The 18,103-nt window shown below is 43.9% G+C and overlaps 3 protein-coding genes across 3 annotated transcripts in view; 2 read left to right on the forward strand and 1 right to left on the reverse strand.

The window, feature by feature from the left end:
• The window catches only part of cox19 (cytochrome c oxidase assembly factor COX19), a 1,069-nt gene extending 81 nt beyond the window's left edge, over positions 1 to 988 (forward strand). The window contains exons 1-3 of the mRNA XM_084670678.1: positions 1 to 109; positions 360 to 471; positions 762 to 988. The exon at positions 1 to 109 is cut by the window's left edge and continues 81 nt beyond it. Of these exons, the coding sequence (XP_084526804.1) occupies positions 28 to 109; positions 360 to 471; positions 762 to 849 (282 nt within the window). The 5' untranslated portion in view covers positions 1 to 27 and the 3' untranslated portion in view covers positions 850 to 988. The remainder of the gene's footprint in view (positions 110 to 359; positions 472 to 761) is intronic.
• Positions 989 to 1,061: 73 nt separating this feature from the next.
• LOC146259774 (RNA-binding protein with serine-rich domain 1-like) lies at positions 1,062 to 4,212 on the reverse strand. The gene is made up of 7 exons (XM_084670677.1): positions 4,110 to 4,212; positions 3,545 to 3,694; positions 3,204 to 3,374; positions 2,747 to 2,849; positions 2,503 to 2,656; positions 2,154 to 2,295; positions 1,062 to 1,518 (listed from the first exon to the last, which is right to left on the reverse strand). Coding segments are annotated over exons 1-7 (828 nt in total). The 5' UTR covers positions 4,112 to 4,212; the 3' UTR covers positions 1,062 to 1,412.
• A 166-nt stretch (positions 4,213 to 4,378) lies between these two features.
• Positions 4,379 to 6,684, forward strand: LOC146259775 (solute carrier family 2, facilitated glucose transporter member 11-like). Its single transcript, XM_084670671.1, has 2 exons — positions 4,379 to 5,110; positions 5,374 to 6,684. The coding sequence occupies exons 1-2, from the start codon at positions 4,550 to 4,552 to the stop codon at positions 6,451 to 6,453; spliced, it is 1,641 nt and encodes a 546-aa protein (XP_084526797.1). The 5' UTR covers positions 4,379 to 4,549; the 3' UTR covers positions 6,454 to 6,684.
• Positions 6,685 to 18,103: the final 11,419 nt, after the last annotated feature.

Consider the following 18,103-nt stretch of genomic DNA (forward strand, 5'->3'; position numbering starts at 1 on the left):
GTTGTCAAGCTTTCGATCCTAATAATCATGTCGACTGCTATGAACTTCGGAAGTAAGTCCTTTCGGCCTCGTGCCCCAGACAAAGGATCTTTTCCTCTGGATCACTTTGGTGAGTGGCTGAGAAAATGGAAAAACGAAGTGAACTACAGTGACGGCTTGAAAATGTGCATCTCATCTGGAATCAAATCAAACCTTGAGTATTAGCCTAAATTTGTAAATTCGAGTAGTATTAGTCTTAAAGCGCTAGTCCTTTGATAAGTACCGTTCTCAAACATTGCCACTCATGTTGTCTGTAACATGAATGCACGACTGTTCAGTAAACCTAAGTTTATCTCTATAATTTTTGCCTATCACAACAGGAGAGTGTAAAGCCTTTCAAGACAAGTTCATGAGGTGTTTGAAAGACAACAGCTTCGATAACTCCAAATGTAGGCTCCAGTCGAAAGACTATCTAGGGTGCAGGATGGACAAGTGAGTAATAGTTTATCTTGTGGGTGAAGTTCACACAAAGCCTCACTGCTGGGTGTTTAGTTTTAAAAATCATTGTTGATTTGTTTACACACCCCAAAATAGCATCAAGCGAGGTGATATTTAGGGCACACACAGTACTATGCCACTCGTCAGTATTGCTTCCATCCACATTGGCCCTTTCCCCTCTTAACACACGACCACCACCCTTTAAACTTGCAATTTGTAATTTCAATAAGTATTGGTGCTGTGTTTAACATCTCGTACCTCTTCTTACCATTCCTGTGTTCTAGTCAGCTGATGGCTCGGGAGCCTATGGAGAGACTTGGCTTTAAGGACCTGATGGATCCTCCCATCCAGGACAAGGAGGCTAAACCATGAACTACAGACTGGGACAATTAAATGCAGACCCTGAGAAGTTGAAGTGACAGTGACTTTTGAAAGTGAAGCCTATTAGGTGTCATGTACATACAATTACATTGTAATGTTTTGTTTTAAAATATTTGGGTTATTTAAAGTATCATGGCTTGGGTGCTCTGTGACCTAATGGATGGCTACTTAGTTATGGTCAAGTTTCTGACAAACAGGTTGGATATAATTCAAACACTCATGAACTTTATTGTCAGCACAAATACAGGTCAGATCCATTGGGAGACAGACCAACTATGATGGGGGACTTCATTAAAGCAAAATGTAGCTACGTTTTACTACAAAAAGTAAGTTATACAAGAATCCTGTAAAAACACAGATTAAAAAGATACAGATCACATTTCCGTCTTCCACAAGATAGGACAACAAGAACCACAGTTTGAGGAAGCGGATCACCCTTCAGTTGACTGGGCTTGCATATAATTAGCCATTACATGACCACGATGTCTCCAGGCTTATACAAATATGCTGAATACCCAGGGTGAGTAAAGGGGAGGGGCATCAGTTGGAGGATGTTAGCGGGAGGAGTTGGAGCTGGAACGCGAGCGGTGGCGTCTGCGCCCAGGGGACCGGGAACGGGACCTGCGTCGTACAGGGGACCGTCTCCGTGGAGACCGTGACCTAAGGAAGACAGAAGATTTTACTTCCTGGCATACAAATGGAATCATGAGCATTTGAAATATGACAGGAATTTAGAAACGTGGGCCTAATAGACCCTTTTATGACCTACGTCATAAAACGTATGCGCGCGCATCCTGGATGCAAAAAAGTAGCAATTTTAGCCACAGCTAGTAACAGTGCAAGTGGATTTTGCATCAGTTGTAAAAAAAAAATGCCATCTTGGGATGCCAAAGGTCAACTAAAATAAAAGGTCTCAATTTCTACCGCATTCCATCAGGGAAAAGACCGTTTAATTCAAACGAGGAGATTCATAAAACGATTTGACTGGACTGAAGACATCATTAAAAATGCACCCATATGTGGGGCGCATTTTGTATCTATTTGTAAGTTATGTTAGCTAACTTAAAATTGTGTTACTTACGCCATTTCTTTTGCACCCAGAATGTGTGTGCACACTACATGGCATGAGCATTTTTTCCCCAACGGCGAAAGGGTCTATAATATGATCCTATTTAAACACCTGTGATGCAATACTTGGAATATATTTGTGAAACACAGCTCAGGAGGTCTGACTAGAGGAACTAAGGACCAGGTCCATCGTGGTTCTGATTGAGACATCCACACTGAGGACTGACCTTCTCCTCATCCGCGGAGGGGTGCGACGCCACATGGGTGGAGGAGGAGGCATCCTGCGAGGAGGGGAGGGTCTGCGGGGGATTGGGCGTGTCCGGGGAGCCAGCACGGCACTGGCTGTGATCTCCTGTCCGTCAATCTGACCTGCAGACACATGGGCGAAGACCGATTGAGATGGAATGAGTTACATGCACATAATTACATTTATATTTAACTGATAAAAATTAGTTTGTATAAAATGTCAGATATGCTAGCTCCAGTTCTGACCATTAAATCAGTAGTGCTGATTTTAATTAACATGCGCATTTTAATCCAATTGGGAACACTCATACAGTGGATTGTTCCACCAACCTCCATCCATGTGTTTTAGAGCCTTCTCAGCCTCCTCTGGCGTCTCAAACTCCACATAGGCATGGCCCCTTGACAGGTGGGGGTGGAGCCTTTCCATAGGCATGTCAATCATCTTGATCTTCCCATAGGTGGAGAAAATCTCTTGGATGTGGTCCTTAACGGAGGGAGGGAAGGAGAGACAGGTAAACGAGACAGAAACGAGCCATAGAGCCAGAGGGGGCCAGTACAGGGTGTGTCCTCTCACCTTGATGACGTTCCTGGTCAGGCGTCCCAGGTAGACCTTGGTGGGTCTGGGACTGGGGCTCCTGCGACGCCTCTCCCTCTCATCTTTCTTCACTGACTTGGACCTGTAGGAAGGAGGTCAAGTAGGTCAAAACGTAATCTACTTGGTACCTATAACTTTACAGTCATTAGGATGAGAATATATATATTTTTTTTACAAGTATTAAAGCAAGTCTGGTCTCTGATAGTCTGCACAGCCAATCTGAATGTTAATTGTGTTTAGGGCAAACGCAGTGTACTTGAAAGAAACAAAATGGAGGTTTATGCAGACTTGCTCATCAAATATTTTCAGGAGTATGTTTGGTTAAACTCAAACACCATGCACAACCACCCACATAATTGTGAGATTCATGTTTCCTACTACGACCATAGGCTCAAAACGTCCTTGGATACATTCAGTTGCCATTCTGGACACTTACTTGGAGCGTGAGCGCCGACGGTTGTCGTGGCGCCTGCGGCTCGGGCTGGGCGATCCAGAGCTGGAACTGGAGGAGCGGGAGCTGGAGGACCCGGAGCGGCTGGAACCTGAGGAAGAGCTGGAACCACTGGAAGACCCAGAGCTGGAACCAGAACTGCTGCTGGAGCTGGAGCTTAAAAGAGCCAGGGGAGAGGAACAGGTTGGGGGCAGCAGAAGCTGATTATTGAGAACCTTGTTGAGTGATCAGCACTTAGTAGTGTTCAAACAATTTAACACGATATATCACTCCCCCTCCTCTTCACACACATTATTTGCTAGCTTCAGCTACATTAGTGGTCTCACCTGCTGCTCCCACTAGAAGCACTGCGCCGTTTACGACCCTTGTCCCTGCCTCGGTCCTTCTCAGCTCCCTCCTTCACCGTCCCTGTTTTCTCTTTTCCTCGTTCTTTAGCCTTTTCCTCTGGTCGTTCCCTTTTCGTAGGAGAAGGCGCCCTATTGGAAGACAAAACGCAATTTCGAGGTAATTTAGCTAACCTTTGTTGGATAACAAACAAGATCGTTAGTTAGCTACAACGAAATCGCAATAATGCTGTATATCAAGATACGGTATCAATTGCTTATAACATTTATTTTGAACACTTAGATAGCTAACTGCATCCTTGTTTCGATTTTGTTTGTTTGTTTCCTTTGACTAGCTGGATAGCAAACGCAAATTACCAACACGCTAGACTAGCTAGCTAATTCGTAGCTAGTTGTTGTAGCACGGATTCAAGTCAGCGGTCTCTGTTGCTTGTGCTACACAGATATGGCTAGGTGGAAGTGTAATTGAATGACTATTCACCGTAAATAAATTCATATTTTCACACGACTAGAAATACAATTAGAATTAAAATGAACACAAACGTACATCTTTTCAGTCCCGCTCAGATTGTTCTCCCTTTTAGCGTTGACTCGTTGCAAGAGTCGCACAGAGATGACGATGTCGCAGCGACAGTGGTTGGTTCTACGTGATTGCGTGATATTGTGCTGTTTTTGTTACTCTCTGCATATAAGCATTAAGCAAAGGACTGCGCAACAGTAGACCAGGTGACATCGAAGCCGCGCACCATAATGTTCCATTACAATGAATAACCCGAAGCTCATTGAATTGGTTCGGATAGATGGTAAGGTAAAACAACACAGTTTTATTTATCATGTCACAAATGTCGATTTTCTGTATATTTTAGAGCACTAAGACCAGAGCATTTAAACAGGCTGCATTAATACTATAATATAATACTATTTTGCCCACGGTAGATAACCGTGAGCTTTGATAAGGGCTAAATTAAATAGCCCCCTGCCTTTTAAATGATTGTCAATGAAGATCCAGTACCCCAGGCAGAGAACTACAAGGAGAAAAGTCCAACTGGCAGTTCTAGAACCCTTGCTCTGACAGTGTGCTCAGCTGCCATTGGTGGGACCTTCCAATATGGCTACAACCTGTCGATCATCAACGCCCCCACCAATTACATCCAGACATTCATCAATGAAACCTATCGGGAGCGCTGGGGAATCGGCCTGGACGTCTCTCAGGTCACTGTAATCTGGAGCCTTATTGTATCTGCTTTCTCACTGGGTGGCTTAGCTGGAGCCCTGCTTGCGGGGCCAATGGCTGTGCGTTGTGGTCGGAAGCACTCACTGTTGGTCAACAACATCTTTATGTTTGTAAGTTCCCTGTTGGTGGTGACCAGTAGGGCAGCAAGATCTTTCGAGATGATTGTTGTGGCTCGGTTCCTGGTAGGGGTCAATTCTGGGGTCAGCATGAACATCCAACCCATGTACTTTGGAGAGAGCGCACCCAAACACCTGCGAGGAGCTGTGACGTTCTCCTCAGCTGTCTTCACTGCCTTCGGTATCTTCATGGGACAGGTGAGGTAAAAGCCCTGGAAGGGGCAGGGCCAGGTGATGTAGAAAGACTGGGACAGGGGAGGTACGTCTTAGGGCAGGGACAAGCGAGGTATAGAGGGCTGGAAGAGGAGAAGCCAATGAGGGGGCAGGGCCAAGTGAGGTGAGACAGTTTAGGTATGAAGGCTAGGACAGATTGCAATGCTCCATCTTCTCTGTTATTCAAGCCAATTGTCTGCATTGTGCGGAAGATGGATGCAATAACACATACTTGTGTCTGTCTGCAGGTGATAGGTTTGACTGAGCTGCTGGGCAGCGAGCCCCTGTGGCCCTACCTGCTGGCTAGCAATGCTTTGCCAGGCTTCCTCCAGCTCCTCACCCTCCCCTGGTTCCCAGAGAGCCCCCGCTACCTCCTCATTGACCAGGGGGACTACCAGGCATGCGCACTGGCCCTGGGGAGGCTCCGTGGGGGTCGGCCCCCTGTGGGGGAGATGGAAGAGATGCTGGAAGAGCAAAAGGCACTAGCCTTATCAGCTGGCCGCTCTTCTGCCAAGACCATCTGGGAACTGTTCTCGGACCGAGCCCTACGACCCCAACTCCGGACAGTGATGGTCGCCAGCAGCGCTATGATGCTCTGTGGAAATGATGCCATCTACTTCTACGCTTCCTCTATCTTCCTGCAGGCAGGAGTGCAGCCTAATCAGGTTCAGTATGCCTGTATCGGTACAGGGGCCTGCGAGTTCATTGCTGCTATTGTGTGCAACCTGCTCATAGAGAAGGTGGGACGCCGGAGGCTTCTCATGGGTGGCTATGGTCTGATGGCGTGCTGGGCGTTGGTCTTTACACTGGCGCTCTCGTTAGAGGGCACGGTGCCAGGCATGCCCTACCTCAGTGTGGTCTGTGTCTTCGCCTACATCCTCAGCTTTGGTATGGGCCCGGCGGGGGTGACCGGGGTGCTGCCTGCCGAGATTTTTAATCAGGCGGCGCGGCCAGCCGCCTACATGGTGGCAGGGTCCCTCATGTGGATCAGTCTCTTCCTGGTTGGGATGGTGTTTCCGTTTGTGGTCAGAGGGCTGGCGAACCTGTGCTTCCTGCCTTTCTTCTTTGTGTGCATGACATCCTCCCTGTTCATGGGTATGACTCTGCCGGAGACCAAGGGCCGGAGCCCGGCGGAGATCAGCTTAGAGTTTGACAGGCTGAGGTTGAAGGACCAGAAGGGTGCTGGGGGCCAGGGAGGTGATCCCAAGAAGGAGCACTATCTGCAGGGTCAGCCATGTCCTCGCTCCCTTCCACAGCTTCAGTTACTCACAGAGTCTGGGGATGGAGATTGGGAGGGTTTCCCAGCTGACCCAAAACCTGCTGTATGAAGCAGAGTATGGAACCAGTGAGAAAGTTTCACTATTAGTCGATTTATTTATTCTGGTGCGCGAAGCCATGCTGTATTAACAGTACATAATATTGTACTTAGTTAAAGCCAAATGTCCTCTCATATGCATTGGTGAAGTTCTAAGATGCTGTTGGTTTTATCCAGGTGATGGGGTTAGCTCAGTTCACACTTGAATGATACTGTAGAAAGCAGAACATTATGTAATTATATGAAAAAGATTTAAATTATTGTATTTATTATTTTATTATCATTATATATATATATATATATATATATATATATATATATATATATATATATATATATATATATATATATATATATATATATATATATATATATATATATATATATATATATATATATATATATATATTTGAAACTTGAAGAAACATCACCAAGGTACCCAAACTGTTTTGTTTTTGGTGACAATCAGCTGAGATGTGCCAACTTTGGTTATTACATATGGAAGAATGCTTTTGTTTTTATGTGTGCAATACTATATGCACTTCAAAATCGGTCATGTGACTTTAAGATGCACTTGTATATCCAAAAAAATGCTGTTTGATGTTATTTTGGTTGTTTTTAAATGACCACCAGCAATGCGTGTTACAGTGGTTTGAGCCTTCTGATCAACCTGGTGGAAATGACCCACTACTTGAATGACCCACATTTTTGTGAATTATTTTGCACTACTATAAACTAGGAATCACCCCGCAGATAAAATCATAGATTTAGTTGTCATTACATGTAGCTCCACTAAATAACCACTAGATGTCACCATTTGTCAGAGGAAACCATATATATTCTCAGGATTGCCTGTAGTTTTGAATGTAATCTAGCTGTGTAAGTAGTACCATGTTACCAAAGATTTAAAAGTTAAGATGGTACACTTTATCAATAGGAACATTTTCCGCACTTTTACGCGGTTACTATAGTTATCAAACGCATGATTTGCTCAAGATTGTTCTGTTCTTGTAATCATTATTCTTGTGTAACTTCTTCAACTCATTTCATAATTGATTGGGAAAATCAAGATGTTGGATGTTTTGTACTGTCGCCTACTGTAACTTATTTTAAGAACAATAATGAAGTTAGTCTGACAATCAAAAAGAATCTCTCTCAACTCGAGAGAAAATTTTGCATTAATTAATTAGTGATGTACTCCATGCATATCAGCTTTCCCCATGTTTTATTCATTGCACTCTTGTACTTCACATTAGTCTCCATATTTCCCCATATTTCTCTCCACCATCTGTTGCTTTATGCCCATTTCTCTCTTCCCCATCTGTCTCTATTTCACTCTCCCCTCTACTTTCCCCTTCTAGCTGTAAAGAAGTTTCTTACTTTAACCAATTTCTGTGAAAGTAATGACAGACCTCTTCAGCTGTATGAAGCATTGTCTGTATGCATGTAACTGATATCGCATAAGGACCTCTAACCATTTCTACCTGTATGTACAGTATATTTATGCACCAGATCGGAATTAGCCGGGCATGACAGCTGAATAGAATTCCATTCAATAATTGTAATTTCCCTGCAATGTAATAAAACTGAAAACTTCATGGATTTCTTATCTAAGTACCTTTTCCCCAGTGTGTAGAGGGTAGAGCCTCTAGGTGGGGAGCGTTTTAGGCAAACCATTAGAGAAGTGACAGAGGATAGCTAAGTGACACAGTGGTGTCCCTGGAAAGGTCCTTGGTCTTTTCATTGTACATTATGATAAAGCAGGCAAGGAGTCTGCGTTTTGAGGATGAAAGCGCACCAGTTCTTGACTTGGAAGTAAACATGAGTACAAAACAAAGGTCGGAGGACACACGGCCATGGAAACAAAACAAAAAATAAGACTCCACAATGAAGTCAGACACAGCTCGGCCTATATAGCCATCATAGTCCAACACAAAACAGGTGCGTCTTAGTATTCTGGTGAGGCAGATCAGCGCACCGACCCCGTGCGATCCGTGACATACATGATGCTCCAGAACATTTTACATTTTCAGTCATTTAGCAGACACTCTTATCCAAAGCGACTTACAGTAAGTACAGGGACATTCCCCCCCGAGGCAAGCAGGCACTTCACGTGCCTTGCCCAAGGACACAACGTCATTTAGCATGGCCGGGAATTGAACCGGTAACCTTCGGCAAACACATATATCATGACGACATCCCCCCATGGCTGGTTCCAAACCACTGAGGGAAGAGGGATCAGTGTGCGCACGATTGTGTCTCTAGATTTATGAACCAAAAAGAGGTAATGACATTTGTTAGGGCTCGTCCACTGCGAAGCGTTGCAGAGTCCATTGTCGAGTTTTGTTGTAATTTTGTGACAAAACATATACAAACTTTCAACACAAAGTGTGGATAGTGTCTTATGACATATCATTACAAATGAATATGACAGTTGGAGAGACAGGGTGCTCAATGGGTGCTCTATATGTCAAACCTTCTCCTCAGCTCTAATCCGGTTGCATCTCACACTAAGTTGACTCCAAGACTATTTCCGGAAGAGGCCATCATCTCCTGAGAGACGGAAGCTGCTGCCAGTGGAAGACACTTTAACTTCAGTCCTTCAGCTTATGAAAACACATGGAAGGAGTGAAACTATGACCATAAAAGGATGGAACGAGAGTGAACGCGTGTGCTTTTCAGCGTCAAAACATGACTATGGATGTATGCAGATCCAATTTCCATCATGACTATCAACATAGCCTTCTATGCTTCTCACACTTGAGTCGTTTATTTGTAACTTAACAAGATCCTTTTTCATTTGTGCTGTGGAAAAAAAATGAATAAATGAAGCAAGCTTACTGACTGTTTTGCTGTTACTGCAGCAACCAGGAGTGGAACACAATGAAGAGGTTTGGTCTTAACACTTGTATGTTTTTTGCACAGACTGGAGAGGAAGAGAGACTGCCAGTTGCCTGGCATCTGTTTGAGGGAGAGGAGTGAAGAGAGGTTTGTCTGCACCCACCAACCCCTGGAATCTACCCATGGCCACCACAGGGCCCCCAAGAGCACATTAAATTACAGTTGAATGTTAAAAAAATAAAAATTATATATATATATATTTATATTTATTAACAACGCCAAGGGGCCCCCAAATCAATTCTGCTTAAGGCCCTGTAAAGGCTTGGGCCAGCCCTGGTAACAGGTGTGTCTGGTTGGGAGGAAGATGGAACTGGAAGATGTGGACCGGAGCGTTGGGGTATGTGACCTGGAACACAGACTGGACAGAGGAGGCTGGGCACACTTAAGGAGGAAACAAACACAACAGCACACATACGCAGTGCACAATCATATAAGGAAGGTCATGATATCAGAATGTTTTGCCTTTGGGCTCGGCTATTCGCCTTAACAGGAGCTGATTATGACTGTCATAATACCACACACTCAAGCCCCGGACGAAAGAGCTTAACCCACCTCACCTAACTATTTTTTGCTGAAAACAAAAGCACTATGGTTGATAAATCCTCTGGTATTTTTCCTTCACCTGAATTTTTTTATTTCCCAGAAGGCATTTATTCTATGACAGACCGGGCTGTATGGGGACAGATGGCACTTGAATAACAACTGCGCCTGGCTTTGGTTTCTAGCCAGCGTATCTTTTACAGTTAAGAATCATGGTTTTGATGTACAAGATTGTTCAGGTTGGAGCAGCAATGTGGGGAGCAAGGACAGCCACAGAGTCTCTGTCTCTGTCTCTCTCTCTCTCTGTCTGTCTCTGTCTCTCTCTCTCTCTGTGTGTCTCTGTTGCTATCCCTCTCTCAGTCTCTTTCCATTTCTCTTTCTATTTATGCAGGCATTGACTATTCACAACATCTGTGACCTTTTCCACATCACTAACTGATTAAAAAGGAAATGTTCAGATTTATTATTTTATTACCTTTTTGTGCTACAGAACCCTTTCAAATCAGGCTGAGAAATATTGCTTAGCTAACATTACATGTCATAGATCTGAACTGGGGTTTTAATTATACAGTATGACACACTCTGGACACACTCAGAATATATTTTAAATATGAATGACACTCAGTTGAATGGGCTGAGAACCAACTCAATCATCAACTACTGAGAGTGGTACCCCTGATCAGTGTTGGTTGTCTTTGTGAAATCAGGCTCATCTTGGCAAAGAAGAGAGCTATAATTAGGTCCTTACCAAGACCTAGTCTGCTTTTCACTAGTTTCTAGTAAGGGACTTTATTATTATTAAACGCTAGGTTCCGTTCAAAGGTGGTATGAACAAGTGAGCTCCAGCTGCCAGCCCAGGTAGGAGTATCTTCAGTACTGCTCTTGTCCCTGTCAGAGGTCAGGTAAGACAGGGAAAAAAGGACAAAGGACTCGAAAATGGAGGGATGAGCAAAAAGAGAATGAAACTGATAGGGAGAGTAAGTGAGATAAAGAAAGAGTAGATAAAGGCAGTTATCGTCTGACTCTGTACAGTGCATGTTGACCTGGAGCCAGAGCTTCACCCAAACCTCCATCAGCATCACATGTCTGGAGAACAGGGATGGAGGGAGACGGAGGGGGAGCAGGTGGAGAACCAGTGATAAATGGAGGGAAGATATAAAACCAGGAGAGAAAAGAGAGAATGGGAGAGATTGTTTTGGAGAAAGAGATGGAGATGGGGAGAGAGCAGGTGCGCATATACAGTATGTCATCATCACAAAAATAATGGTAATAGACAGAGAGCGTGGGCGGAGGGCGGGTTTACGCATTTGCTGGTGTGTGTGTGGGGGTGGGTGGGGGGAAAGATGGAGAGGGTACGTTTTAAGCAGCGGCACGCCTGGCTGCATGCAAATCCATCATGGTGACACCAAGGTGATTAACATTGCCTCCTCCTGTCAACCTAGCACACCACACACACACTCTGATTGATAACTACTATGGGATAAAACACAGTGGGTTTGTAAGATGAAATTCATGCTCGCTCGCTCGCTCTCTCTTTTCCTCCAATGTCTTCTTTCCTTCTACCTTTATTCCTAAAGACAAACACTTAACTGTAAGCAATAATACAAAATTAATAGGCTACAGTATTTGACCTCTTGTTGTAGCCTGCAGATGATAATGATGTTGTGGTGATGATGGTCATGATCAACTTAGCCTATGCATAGGCTATTGTGCAGTGCAGACCGTGAAAACGCTTACTGTAGCTATCTAGCATGCTCATACACACCCTCACACATCTAGCCTATATCTACATGTTTCTGTAGAACATTTTGAAAGAGGTCAAGCAATGCGCTCATATTGTCATCGTTGCTGTTGACATGAAAAGCTACAGATTTCCGGATACATTTTATAACCCTAGTCGGATAATAAACACAGACTCTTGACGGAGAAACAAATAATATGCTCTCTCACTGCTGAGGGCCGTGTGTATCTGGCAAAAATGAGTTTGTGAACAGCACCGGTTCAAGCAGTTCTTGTGCTGCGATTCCGCGAAACATTCAATGTGTAATGAGTACCGAGCAGATGACCTCAGCGCCTGATTAGGTTTTCACACATTGTGGCTACTCGACAACAAAATGAACTCTGAACGTCGGTCCTTCTGTTCCAGCCTTAAGGAGATGCATTCAAGCTGTAGCTCGAAAAAAACAAAGCATGCGAGATAAACTAGTAGTTATATTGGTCAACGCAATATTCCTAGAATCGATTGACAAGTGTATGGTGTAATGATTGATTATGAATGATCATGAGAGATAATCACGACAATTGGTAGACTTTGGAGGCAGCAGGTTATTGGTTGGTCTACTTCATAGATTGTTTACACTTTTCCATGACTTCAATGAGATACTTCTAATGAGAGTCATCAGTGGAGGTCTACAGGGTCATGACAAAGACACTGATGAAGACATGGATATAGCCTGGATAATAAGCTGTAATCGAAGCGTTAGCCATGCACTCACTGCTACGCATGTAGGAACATTCAAGACTATCTTAAGATCTGTTAATTGGTGAGGCCATAACTGTGTTTATGTAAGAGAGAGAGATAAAGAGAGAGTGTGTGTGTGCGTGCGTGCGTGTGTGTGTGTGTGTGTAAGAGAGAATTAGACAAGTGTAAGAAACATAGAATACCTCCTACACAAGCACATACCACAGCATGCCTATTGAACTCTTGCTGTCCATTATACACATGTGTGATGGGTATCGTTTGCCACTCACTGGGCTCGAACGCACGACCTCCGACTTCCCAATCGTGACCACTGCCAGCTACGCCAGAGAAAACCTGAGAAGAGAGTTTCAAGGTTCTAACTCCGTTACACATGCCTATTCTCACAAATGTGTTTTCACAAAAAGTGCTTGAAAGAAGTTGCCCTTCTGACCTGTATTTTGAAGACAGAGTATCACCAGGTCCAGGAAACAGTTGAGTAGAGTAGGACTGTTCTGATTCAAAGCAACTGATAGTTTCTCCATTCACATATTAGAGCCACTGGCTCGATCTTCAATCTATGGAGTGGACAAGCAGTAGGACATAGGGGCTTTAGCATTCGAGGCAGTTGGAGAGAAATCATCAGTGGGGAAAAGGCTTTTCAGAGGTTTTCTTCACTGTAAGTGGCTCTGTGACTTCAGATGCATCTGTGCCTCCAACAAAGAGCAACAGGAGGATTGGAAGATGAAAACCTTCTCACATGTTGATTAGCCCTCGACAACAGCTTGGGCAAACAGAGATCGAGCAAGCAGCTTTAAATAGTCAACTGAGCCTTCTGTGAGTTCACCTCTGAACTGGCTACAAGAGAAGAGGATGAGGGGAAAATTACATATCGAACAGATAGAGAGACAAAGGTAGAGGGTGAGATCCATATATCCTTTTTGGGCTCCGAATCGAAATGTCTGTGCTGTGTGGCTAGTCATGTGTCTTTGGGCGGACCTGAGGGGTTTGGAACTTAATAGCTGGGATCTACAGCACATGCTCAGACACTGGTGCGGGGAGAGAGTTACTTTGATGAGTAATAATAGTTTGAAGTAAGTACGGATAATGAGAACAGCTTAATTAAGACTGCTCTCTGAAGTGTGTAAACCTACACATCCACCCCATCTTTCCTTCCTTCCCTCCCTACCTTCCTCTCTCCTTCCAGTCGTCCCTCCACTTGGCCCTTCCGCCATCTTTCCATCCTCTGTGTCTTCATCAACAGAGGTTGTAGAGATGCACCAAGCACTCGGTGCTCGAATCAGGCTGATACAACATGGTAAACAGTCTTCCCCCATTTTATTTTTTTGTTGAATTTATTGATCCTTGTATAGAGTGAATACATAGAGGTCAAGATTATTTTCACCCACACAGACTGAAGCAGAAGCACACAAGCGCAGGTGTACACACACCGGCACAAACAAACACCCACACAAGCACACACACGTACACAAACACTCATGATGTAAGTGAAAGTACCCGTGAATGCACAGACACACTATAAGGGGAAATAGAGGTTAACAGATAGAGGATAGGTTAGATGAGCCCATGGGAACTCTCCGATTATTAGGAAGGAGTACACAATGAGCAAAGACGGTAAAGCGCACACACTCACACACTCACTCACTCTGTGCCCTTCATACAATGAGAATGAGTCACACAGAAACATTGATGTAGTTCCAGTGGGAAGATCAATGTCAGTTCTATTCGCGTCCCCCTTGCTCTCCTTGACATTATGCCAAGCATCCCTTTCAATAAACCACCTGTAACCCACTTATGAGGGCAGTACACTAGGTTCGTAGGTGTGATGGGCTCGATAGTGCGCCTCTGATGAAGGGACAGACAAATATTGTATTAGGAGGTAATAGGAATGTAATAGGATGTTTTCGTAAAATTAAAGTGGTGATTCCAGTCACAGTCAAGACCAGTGGAGGATGTTAGTGAAAATATCTAACTACCAGGATTTTTTGTAGCGGCATCTGCTTAGAATTTAAAGAGCTTTAATTGCTCCCATCTCATCTCTCAGAGTAATTATTGAACCCCTCTGTGAATATACTGCTCGTCGTTGCTGAAAGAAAACCATGACTTTCCTTAATTGTCCATGTGGTGTGTGTACCTCGCGTATATGTATTGTGTGTTTTTCTTTTAATAATCTACTGAAGACAGCAGCAGTGTGTGTATGTGTGTGTATGTGTCTGTGTATGTGTGTGTGTGTGTATGTGTGTGTGAGTACGGCTCATTATAAATGCTTCTGGTGTAGGTCTGTGCAGAAACCAGGTCAGATGTCGTGGCTTTTCCGCCCTGCCGCCTTGCACTCAAAGAAAGCCACCACAGTGTGTGGCAATTTGTGTGTGATTGTTAGTGCATGTGTGAGTGTATGTCCCATCAGCCACCAAACTGTGACCCTGCATTCTGCATAAAGAAAGGTCTGTCAGCCAGAAGGGCACACGACATGTCAAGGACACAGGTGGAGAAACAGAAGTGACTAAAAGGGTAGACAGGGTCTGAGCTGGAGGGAATTACTTCACAAGCCCAGACACACAGCCTCCTCATTGATCTGCATTCACGCCCCCCACCTCTTTGTCCTCCCTTTTGAGACATAATTCTGTAAAAGACTTTGAGTGTGGTTGTCATGGCGATGTTTCAGTAGAACAGTGTGGCAACTTGTTTGTGTACATTGAAAGAGGGTGGTGGATGGGTACAAGCCACACACCCAAATAAGTCGTTTTAATGAGAAAAGAAAAGTGTGTGTGAGTATTGAATGAGTACAAATAGAAAGAGGGAGAGTAAGGTAGAGATAGGGAGTCTGAGGAGGTGTAGTTCTATTAAACAAATAATATTCTCATTGATATTTGTCTGTCAGAGGAGACCTAACAATAACTACAGGAGAAGGGCTACATATGTTTTGCTTAGAGATTTCTCAGTTAAATGCCTGTTGAAGATAAGCAGCAGAGTTTCTAGCACACATTTATACAGTATGCCACTCCTACTGGACTTGAATGCCACGCTCTTCCTTCACACACCTACACACAACCACGCACACCTACACACTATCTTTAGATAAGCCTGCCTAGACTGGATCTCATGACCGGTGCGGGCTCATTGCAACAAACACTTTATTAGGTTCTCATTTCCATGTTCCTCCTTCCTCCCCATCAACCCGGTCACTCCAGGAGGGAATGAAGGCACTCAGTTTCTCCCATATCTCCTGTTACTGTAACATGGGATCACAGGTAGGACCACTCTGACCTTCCCATACCACTTCCAATCCAGCCTGCCACCAGGCAGGAGTGTTTCTTGGGCAGGTTCTCCACATGTTACATATACTTTTTTCAATCAACCTGTAGTTTTGGTTGTGTCTGTCTTGCTGAATGGTCTTGAAAGAAAAGAATTGTATGGCAGGAGAAGAGTCTCTGCAGTATAACAGACTTGAAGAAAGATTCAGAGATGAATAATTAAGGTTTTATTACTCTGGTTCATGGGGAACGAGAGAGAGAAATATCAATAATTGACAGTTTAATGACAGCAAAGAAATGGTTGATTCCTCTCAAAGTAGCTCCTACAGCAGTGAGTCATGCTCATGGAAGGCCGTGCTAAATGCTTTGGGATGGATTTCAGTGTGTGACATGCATGTGCCAACAGTATGTGCATGGATGTGTGTGTGTGTGTGTGGTGTGTGTGTGTGTGTGATTACATTACACTGGTTTCTAAGCAATTAATCTCTTTGTCTGTTTGCAGATGTGACCCAAAACCCCAGCAGGACATGCATATAGAGACAACGCCTCTGTAATTGAACTGTCTGGTCTGTTCTTTAAAGGCCAAGATTCTGATAAATACTCTTTATAAAGATTAGATAAAGACTGATAAAGATTGTGGAGATGGACAAACCCAGATGTGTACACAAAAGCCCTTTATATACAGTAGTATATGCACAGACACACACACAGACAGATACAAACACACTAAGATTCTATGCTCATCTATGAAGTTCTCTGTGACACCACATGTAGAGAAGGTCTATAAAAATCCAATTTGATTTAATTGAATTTTAATTGTTATTTTCATTGGTGGAAACATAAGTGACATTTGTCCCAGCAGAGAGCTTCCAAAAAGTTGTTCTAGTCTAGAAGTTAGAGGGTTGTTGTTATGCAAGTCATTCTAAATCATTTTCTCAAGTTCTGGCTGCTCATGGCAACAGAGCGAACGGCAATCTCTGACAGTGTTTCTGGAGTTATCTAGAGTGAAGATCCTGGGAAGTGTGTGTGGGCGTTGCAGTTCCTAACAGTTCTCTGACTGCTCCTGAGTCCTCTCATTTGAAAACATAGTATTTATGGGGGAGGGGGGGTTACTGCTACACACACACACACAGAAGTGTTTTTATACTCTTGGAGAGACCATTAAGGAGATCAGAAAGTCAGGAGGAGCGGAATGAGAAAAAAAAACAGTTCTTTCTGCTTCCTGTCTCTTGAAAGGTATCAGATGAGACAATCCAGATGAGCCTCTGCCAAATCTCCACAGAGTAGCCTGTTCATGTGTGGGCAGGTTGATAGGAGTAACAGGTAGAAATCGAAACTTGGTGAAGAAGAGCATGTTGAGATTCCCCCATGTCAGTGCTGGAAGCAGCACCCCCACCTGGGTCTCCTAGGCACACACACACATTATGCACATGCACACACACACACACACACACTACTGTGAGTCGGAGAGACTGGAGGGAATTATCATGAATCTGTAATATTGACACCAGTAGTGGAGCAGGATATGAGTGATCTTTTAAATCAAATTATGCTTCTGTTTACTGAAGCGAATGCAGGACAACAATGCTTTTGTACAAACGAGAGGGGCAAATTGTTTTAATCATCATCTTCATTACTGCTATCAATCTCAGCCTGTCACATCTCTAACTTTGAAAAGGGCAATGTTTTGATAGATAGAATGATTGACAGAATATTTATGAGAATCTGTCCAACAGCAGGTCGAAGAGAATCCAATTAGAATAAAATGGCTGGCATTTTCAATGGAGCAAGGCGATTATGATGTCACTGCATTATAATATATTCAGTGTGTGGAATCCTGGAATGTAAAGCATTAGATTCGGAGGAAAAGGATACTGCTTACTGCCCCCCAGCCCAAGGAGATGCTGGCACACCAAAAGATCCACTCTAAAGCTTATTAATGAAATCAATCTTCTGCATTTCTAACCAATTCTAACCACGGGCCTCAGTAAGCATGACAAGCTAGTGCACTACATCACACAATAACTCAACACTAATCAGCTGATCAATTGTAGCATCCTTCCTCGCTGTAGCCAAGCACAACTGAGTTTCACTCTCAGCACTACGGCAGATCAGCACTGTGACCATGACTGTGAACTGTCTACGTTGGCTGCATGGGAGTAAAGGGGAGCGTAAAGGACAGACATTATTGATCAGTCTTCAAGACATTGAGAGGTGACACTTGAGGAACATAATGAGCATTGTAGCTGGGCCTTCCAGGCATGAATGTGGTGGTGGCACAGCAGACAAATCAATGTCAGGCTAATTAGCAACATTCAGTAATGAGCTTAGTCATAGCAGGTTTGGAGGGAGAGAAAGACAGAGATTGAGGGAGATGGAGAAAGATTGATTGGTATTGATTTATCTCTCTGTTCTTTCAATCTTCCTCACGTTTTTCCAGCTTACATTTCTCCCTCTCCTACCGCCTCCCTCTCTCTCCCTTCTTCTCT

Source organism: Hypomesus nipponensis, chromosome 13 (genome assembly GCF_054491055.1).
Source record: "Hypomesus nipponensis isolate SF chromosome 13, ASM5449105v1, whole genome shotgun sequence".
NCBI lineage: Eukaryota > Metazoa > Chordata > Actinopteri > Osmeriformes > Osmeridae > Hypomesus > Hypomesus nipponensis.

Coding starts and splice junctions, on each gene's coding strand:
- LOC146259775 (XM_084670671.1), top strand. CDS start 4,550: ATGATTGTCAATGAAGATCCAGTACCCCAGGCAGAGAACTACAAGGAG. Junction 5,111..5,373: donor TCGGTATCTTCATGGGACAG/GTGAGGTAAAAG, acceptor GTCTGTCTGCAG/GTGATAGGTTTGACTGAGCT.
- LOC146259774 (XM_084670677.1), bottom strand. Junction 3,375..3,544: donor GCTTCTAGTGGGAGCAGCAG/GTGAGACCACTA, acceptor GGCTCTTTTAAG/CTCCAGCTCCAGCAGCAGTT. Junction 2,850..3,203: donor CGTCGGCGCTCACGCTCCAA/GTAAGTGTCCAG, acceptor TCCTTCCTACAG/GTCCAAGTCAGTGAAGAAAG.